General features: G+C 52.1%; 1 protein-coding gene across 1 annotated transcript in view; it reads right to left on the reverse strand.

The window, feature by feature from the left end:
* Window positions 1-8,167, reverse strand: part of GSN (gelsolin) — a 26,362-nt gene that overhangs the window by 7,530 nt on the left and 10,665 nt on the right. The window contains exons 6-11 of the mRNA XM_004677382.2: window positions 7,663-7,752; window positions 5,775-5,907; window positions 3,987-4,075; window positions 3,621-3,836; window positions 1,917-2,050; window positions 1-69 (exon numbers count right to left, since the gene is read on the reverse strand). Of these exons, the coding sequence (XP_004677439.1) occupies window positions 1-69; window positions 1,917-2,050; window positions 3,621-3,836; window positions 3,987-4,075; window positions 5,775-5,907; window positions 7,663-7,752 (731 nt within the window). The remainder of the gene's footprint in view (window positions 70-1,916; window positions 2,051-3,620; window positions 3,837-3,986; window positions 4,076-5,774; window positions 5,908-7,662; window positions 7,753-8,167) is intronic.

Here is an 8,167-nt window from a genome sequence, read left to right on the forward strand (position 1 = left end):
TCCTCATCCAGCTGGGCACTCAGGATGGCCGACGCAGCGATCTCATCCTGCGTGGACTGGGCTCCCTGCCTGCACGAGGAAGTGAAGTCAGCACAGAGATGCCCCAAAACCTGAGTCTCCCCTTTGCTCTGGGGCGGAGAAGCCGCAGATCTCCATATGATGGGCAATGAAACTGAACCACAGAGGGAAGACTCAAGAACCGCCAGCTAGGAGCCAAGCCAACACGCCAGGCCACACCCTCAGTGCAGCATCTTACCTCCTGTGCCCCTGGGGCGTCCTTGTTCCTTGTGGGGCCAGCAGGGCAGCCCACGCTGGGCAGCCACAAAGAAAGGTGCTCTAAGACACAGACCCAGGACGCAGGCAGGGGTGGGGGGGTGGGGGGCGGGTGCTTCCTACCCCACCTCTTCCTAAGCTAATTTTCCCGAGGGTCACCTATACAAGCAAGCAGTCAGATAAATGGATATGCGGATGCACTGATTCTTTTTAATGCCTTCCTGTGGTTTTTTTTTTTTATCATGTATATGTATTTCCAAGTCAAAAAATTATTTTAAGCTGTTTTTAAGTCTGAGGGTGTTAAATTGAGAAGCATTCTAGCAAATAACTGACCAGGATGCATCCAAAGAATCCAGGTCATCAATCAGAGTTGGCATGCATAGATGACAAGTGGGAAAACTGGTAAAGGTCAAGAAAGGCCTACAGCTTAGAACATATTAAAAGTTTGGCAGCAATGTTAGTTTCCTGGTTTTGATCATTGTACTGTCGTTAGAAGGGAACTTAGAAGAGGTTGTATAATAGGTGTACAGGAACTGTTGTGCTATTTTTATAACTTTAAAGTCAGTCTAAAGTTATTTCAAAATAAAAAATTTAAATAGAAATCCAGTCAGCCATAGACATAATTTGAGATCATATAGTCAGGGCTACACAAGTTAAAAGTAAACCAAGATACCATCCTATAAACTAAAAGCTGGGAAAATACTCAAAAGCTCACTAACATGAGCTGGGAAACAGGTTCTCACTCTTTGCTGGTGGCAATGCAAAGAACTATCTATCAAAGTGACAAACATATTTACTCTTTAACCTGACAACCCCACTTCCAGGAATTTACTCTGTAGACATTTCTCTACACATTCAAAACGATGTTTATTTAAGATTACTAACCACAGCAATGCTTGTCATGGGGAAGGATGGGTTCGATCCAAGCATGCACCAGCAAGGAATTTTCTAAATAAGTGACCATATAGCCCAAAAGGAATAGTATGCAGCTATGAAAAGCACAAAGACATTCTGTATACTGACAAAGACCAATATCAAAGCTATAGTAAGTTAAAGAAAAAAAAGCAAAGCATAGCAATACATATAGCTTGGTATCTTTTGTGGAAGGCAGGAGGAAAACTAAGAACATACAGCCAAAATTGCTTATCTTTGCATTAAGGAAGGATGTACAAGAAACTAATGAAAGGGGTTACCCATGACAAAATGGGACTGGAGAATGGGGGGGGACGGGGCAGGGTAGAAAAAAATTTCTGGATACCTTTTTACTCTCTTTTGATTTTTCTAGCAGGTGAATGTACTTTCTCTTTTGAAAGAATTAAGAGTAATTTTTCATTAGAAAGCATGCCAGGATCAGCCTCTGCACATACAGTGCTTAGCATGGAATTGAGAGATTTTGTGTGCATTTCTCCCTGTTCACCACAATTCCTACAACGGACAGGGGCAGTTTTCATAAGAACAGTTTCAAAGCTGTCCTGAAATAAGACAAGAGGTATTTCCTGTGGGTTTGAGCTTTTCCCACCAAGAGTGCACCCACCCCTCCTCAGGCACCCTCAGCCCTGCCCCCCTCCCTCCCCTGTTGCCAAGCTCAGAGCCCAGCGGGTCTCCCACACGCTCCTCCACTCAGCACAGGGCCGCAGACCCACCAGTTGTAGATGATCTGGCCCTGCCGGCTGCCGTGACGGTAGTTGTACAGGATGATGTAACTGTCTCCCCCGTAGAACTGGCCGTATGTGGAGGGGTCCACGGGCACTTTATTGGAGCCTTCAATTCTCCAGATCTGCCAGAGCAAAGCTGGGCTCAGACATAGCACAGCACCCCCACCTTGGACTCAGGCCACTTCCGCAACAGGAAGAGTCTGGCAGAGGCGACTGCTCAGACCAAGGGGAGGTTTAATAAGTTTCCCAAATCATAGAGCCACTGAGATTCAGACCCAGGCCTCCAGCTCCCGACCCTGCTCCTGCTCCTTCTTCCCTCCCCCCACCAACTGCCTGCTCACAGCTCTGGGATGGTGTTTAGAATGAGCCAGGTTCCAAATCAGGCTCCAGCCCCTTAGAGGTCATGCAGCCTTGGACAACTCGCTTCACCTGTATGAGCCTCAGTTTCCTCAGCTGGAAAGTGGGACTCGTAGGACTGCCGCCTGGCTAAAGGGCTGTCCTGAGGATCAAATGAGCTCATTATGCAAGAGTCCAGCAGTGTCCGGCCCAGGGCGCTAGCTCTGCAGAGGACAGTGACGCTGGTTGTTAGACTGGTTCTCTGTATCATTACTGAATTCATCCTGAGTTGTCTGGATGTTACCAGCCACCTCTGGGGGCAGGACCATCTCTACCTGGCAGGTGACCACAGAAAGACTACGGGCAAGGCAGCTCTGTAGCGCCACCTGGTGGCTCCGCAGAGACACTGAGCCTCCCAGGGAAACAACCCCAAAAATCGCCGGACCATGAAAATTCCTGAAAGTGATGGAAAGGGATTAAATTTCATTTCACAGGTGAGGAAAGTGTGGTCTGGTGGGGTTAAATAACTCGCCCACGGTCTGACAAGGCGTTGGCCCAAATATTTGCAATGCATTCTCCCCTCCCACTGAAAGAATGAATGAGTAACAAAAACAATAATATATAAAAATTACTACTTGCTATTTCTAGCTTGTGGGATGAATCTGAGTTTTCCAAAAGCAGATTCCACCTCATAAACATCTCTGGGCCTCTCTCCCCACCTCTCCATTTTCACTGTGACCTTCCTGGTGTCAAGGTCGCCTTCTTTCCCCTAGATCAATCATGGTCTCTATCTTCATGTTCCTGCCTCTAAGCCATTCTGTAGTGACTTTCTGAAGCACGGAACAGACCTATCATATTTGTGCTTTCCGGAAAAGAAGCATAAGCTCACGCAGGCACCAACTGCCTAGAGGGTCGAATCTCCCCTCGGCCAGGGCATGCCGGCTGTGCTAGGCCCCAGCTGCTCCCTGCGGGGAGCCCCCTACTCTCCTCTCTCCCTTTCCAGCAACAAGCTCCTCATCCTCTGAGACCCAACCCAAGGGCCCCATCTCTGTGAAGATGGCCACAAGATGGCCACTGCCCTTTTCCACACTGCCCTCAGCTCCAAGCTCCCATCTTCCGCTGGCCACCCAGTCTGAGCTGTGGCTGTGGCCACGGTCATCTCCCCTCCCAGACCAGACACCCCCAGAGGCCAGGCGGTGTCTGAGCCACTTGCACACAGGGGCTTCAGGTATGCTGGTTCCACAAATAAATGAGATGAAGGAATCTCATCTCCCCAGACTAGTCAAAACCTCACTGACAGATTCCCTCAGGAGGCAGGGCAGGGCCTGGACCCCGGCCCCCCGGGTCCCCCAGTACCTGCTTCTGGCCAGTGCCATCGTCATCCATGCCATGCTGGGCGGCCATGGCGGTGGAGGTGTGCAGGGTGGCAGCGTCGAAGGGCACCCGCTCCACGTGGGCAATGTGGCTGGAGAGGTAAGCCAGGCCGGGGCCGTCTGTCTGGTCGGGGTCGCGCCAGTTCTTGAAGAATTGCTTGAACAGCGGGGTCTCGCCGCCATCAGGAAGGACGGAGACCTGGAGGCAGAGGGCGTGAGCAGGATGTGGCTAGGCTCCGGGTCCCTGCAGGCCAGCGGTCACCCCACAGGGGTCTTCAGGGAGCCTCAGACGCCCTCCCCCACCCAAATAGGACCCATCTTCATGTCCTACCTGGCCTCCAAGACTCACCTGGGTCTGTCTGGAGTAGCCCATCTTGCTGATGAAGTCAGAGGCTGTTTTGAGGGAAGCCTTCCTCTCCTCCATGTTGGCCTGCTTGCCTGTAGGCAGCCAGAAAGGGCAAGGGAAGTCAGGGGCCAGGCACCAGTGCAGCGCCTTAACATCCAGTGGTCGAGAAAGCAGCGTCAAACCTCCTTATCCTTCTTGACTATCGACAGCCAAGGCCAGAGAGCCCCTGAGCTGACCACTCTATGCGCACCCAGAAATGCAGTGGGGGGACATGGCTGATGAAGGCGACCACGGGGGTCCACTGGCAGACATGCCATGGTGACGATCTCATTCGTTCCCACAACTGTAAGTTATCAAGATCATTATTATCTTGCCCCCACTTATTTATAAGGACATGAGGATCTCAGAGAGGCAAGTGACTTGACCAAAGCCACTCAACAGGTGGGAAGGCGGCAACTCACACCGCCGGGCCATCTGGTTATTGGGAAGGGGGTTACTGCACAGCCTGAAGTCCACCCAGGCCTGAGGGCCTCCCCCTGCCTGGACAAGGCCTCAGTGCCCAGGCTTCTCACTACCGAGGCCAAAGGGCCCAGATGGTGATCGGACTGATGATGATGGTGATAATAACAATAATAACAACAACAACAATAATCATAATGGTGAGGGCCCTCCCTGGTGGCACAACAGGTTAAAAGCACAGCACTATGAAGCTAACTGCAGCACATATTCGATCCCCAGTCAGGAGCTGACCCACATGGCGTGGCAGACCTCTCCTGACCTGCCAGTTGCTCCCCTCAATGTATTTCAGTCAATCTGCTTGTTCTGCTCCCCACTCTGTCTCTGGTGAACCCTCTCACCCCTGCTCCTCTGGCCTGTACCCCTGTTCTGTATGCATAAGTAAATAAACTTTAAAAATAATAAGAATGGTAGCCATGAGAGCCCAGATTATGTGCCCCACCCCTCATCACCATTCTCCACCCACCCTTGGCCTCCCACTCCTGGTCCCTTCAGCTGGGACTAGCCAGGGGGCGTGGGGAGAAACAGCCTCAGAAACATCAGAGTCTGTGTTTCCAACAGTCTCTCCCATCAGTCTCTAGACATTGCAGAGTCCCACGGACCCCAGGACACCTACATGAAATGATCCAGCATCTATTAACAAGTTAAAGGCTCTTATAAGTCCAGCAACGAACAACCCTGTCGACACTACTTAACCCCGTGGTGCCCATAAAATTATTCCACAATGGGTTAAAGCATCACATTATGAAGCTCTCCAAAGCCACTGCAGCATGAGTTCGATCCCCCGACAGGGAGCTGACCCACATGGCACAGCAGACCTCGCCTGTCTTCCCACTGCTCCCCTCAGCAGTGTATTTCAGTCCTTCTGCCTGTTCTGCTCCCCACTCTGTCTCTGGTGATTCCTCTCACCCACAACACCTCTGGCCTGTACCCCAGTTCTGTAAGCATAAATAAATACATCTTTTTAAAAAAAAGTTATTCCACCACAGAACTGTTCCTCTTTTTCACGTATTTTTTTTTTTTTTACCTGATACCAATGAACTGGAGTTCTAGCACGCTTGGGGCCCAGGCGGAGAACATGAGACCCAGAGAGGGTGAGCTGAGAGCCCGAGGCGGCACAGCAAGTCATTGCAAAGGCAGGGCTTTGGCACAAACCTGCTGGTTTCCACTCAGGAGGCAGCCCCACTGCCCCGGGTCCCGGGGATACACTGTCCTGAGCCCTTCCTGCAAGGCCGAGGCCCCCCAGGACAGGTGGAGCCTTCCCCACCCAGGTACCTTTCCAGACAAAGATCTTCCCATTGCTGCCATGGTCCAGGATGAAGCAGTCCTCTGACTTCAAGGCCCCCTGGGCGAAGGGGTTCTCGTCAGCCACAAGGGAGACCGCCATGGACCCTGCGCTATTGGAGACCTGGGGGGAGAAGGACAGGGAGGTCTGTCAGTGATCGGCTTGCTTTGGCTGCAAGGACACCTCCGAGTTAACACGGGGGTCACCCACCTCCCACCCCCACCTGGAGCTGCACCTTACGCTCCGAGGTGCACTCGGGCTCCATTTCCTCCTCTGCTTGGGGGAGGGGAGCCGCGCCTATGACTCTCAGGCAGGTGCAACGTGGACATGGGAAGGGGGAGGGGTGAAGTGCAGGGGGACTGTGTATCCTGGCCGAGGGAGACGCAACCCCCTCAGTACAAAAAATAAAATGGTAGTCAAAAACCAAAGTAAAAAGGGCTCAAGTCAACGCAGTGCCCTGGATTGGAGCCGGAGTGAAAAACAGAGGGATCAGGATGAAATTCATATTTAGTTAGAAGTACTGAACTGAGGTTAATGTCTTGCTTTCGACAAAGGAGCCTGGTTATGTTGAGATGTTAAGAGGAAACTGGGTGAAGGGGGTGTGGGACCCTCTGCGCTATCTTTGCAAATTTTCTATGAACCTAAAAATTATTCCAAAATAAAGTTCGCACACACAAAATTTCAAGGATACCATATTAGTTAAAATTTAAGAGATTGGTGGGCCTTCCTGGGGGCACCAGGGGTTAAAGTCTCAACACGATGAAGCTATCAGGCAGCCACTGCAGCACAAGTTCCATCCCTGGCCAGGGAGCTGACCCCCAAGGCGCAGCAGACCTCTCCTGTCTGCCCGCTGCTCCCCTCAGCAGTGCACTTCAGCACATCTGCCTGTTCTGTCCCCCGCTCGGTCTCTGGTGAATCCTCTCCTGCCCTACATCCCAGCTCTTGCATGCATAACTAAATAAATGTTTAAACAAAAAAAGAAAAAGGAGAAATGCCCTAGCGTCCCTCGCTCAGGGGTCCCGATAGTCTTACTTTCATAAAGTGAACACTACGTAGCTCTCTAAAGGGCCTGTGGATGTCTGGCAGAGAAAGCCTTCCCGGACCTCAGTGAGTGGAGAGAAGACCCCAGAAAGGCACCCATAGTTCAGATCCACGTATATTAAAGAGGGATGGAAATGGAGGTAATTAGACCCAGAGAGCTGTGTCTGGATGGTCTTCACCAACATGGCAACCCTGTAACCATGGTAACCCATGGAGAGGATGAGGAAGAGAGGCTCTTTTAATTCAGCCATGTTACTTTTGTAGTGAAAATACGTGAAAAACAGGACTCATTATCTTAAAGTAGTGAGACGGCATCGACTTCTTAGAATCCTCAGTACTGTTCTTTCGCACTATGAACGAACATTACTTTATCATCAGAGTAACGTCGTTTTATTTGGAGGTGACGAGACTCTGGGTCCCATTTTGTTGTTATTTTACCACAACTAAGCCCTGGGTACAAAGAATCTGTCACGGGCCAGCCCGGGCTTTCTCACAGAGCTCAGCCAGCAGCCTCTTAGCTCATGCCTCAGTTCAGATTTACGTCACAAGGAAGACATGGTAAGTGAAGTTATCAGCCCACACCCCACATGGCCCATTTCCTAAGTTACTTGGCTGTCAGTTTTCTCTGGGGGAATCCCTAAAATCCTTCTCAGGGGGGCCCCACCACACGTACCGGCCAAGCCCGAGGCTGACTTCACCTCCTTACACGTCATCTGCGTCATCCACTCCACCCCCAGGGACTCTGCTGAAGGCCCCCAACCCCGGAGCTTGTGAAGAGCAGGTCTCCCACTTCCCTGCCCTGGCTCTGCTCCAGGGGACACAGCGGCCGAGGCTCACCTTGTAGAGCTTGGCCATCCTGCGGTTGCTCATGTCCACCTCGACCGTGTCATCAGGACCATCAGGCAGAGTCGGCTTGGGGCCCAGCAACTGCACGAGGTGGAGAGACGGAGGCAAGAGTGGCTGTGAGCTCGCGGCTGCCTCCTGGGGTCCGAGACAGCTCTCCCCCCAGGAGCGCAAGGCATACACGTGTGTGTACACACACGCACACACATGCAAACACGCACACACGCGCACACATGCACACATCCTAGGTGACCCTCTGCACAGGGGTGGCCTCCAGAGACATCGCATCTGTCCACATCCTCCTGCAAAGCTGAACCAGACCAGCCTGCCCATGTCTCTCACCCTGGGGCCTGGACACTAGGGGTTCCCTGCCAGGGCCTGCCTCCGGCTCCTCTGCCTCCAGGACAGCCCTTCGGGCACTGGCTCAGCTGCGGCCTCCCAGCTTCCTGCGAGCGGCTGCAGCCACTTACCTGTTCCACCCAGTGCCTTTAAGGGGGCC

This window comes from Condylura cristata, unplaced genomic scaffold (assembly GCF_000260355.1).
Source record: "Condylura cristata isolate star-nosed mole 26May11 unplaced genomic scaffold, ConCri1.0 scaffold00006, whole genome shotgun sequence".
Taxonomy (NCBI): Eukaryota; Metazoa; Chordata; class Mammalia; order Eulipotyphla; family Talpidae; genus Condylura; species Condylura cristata.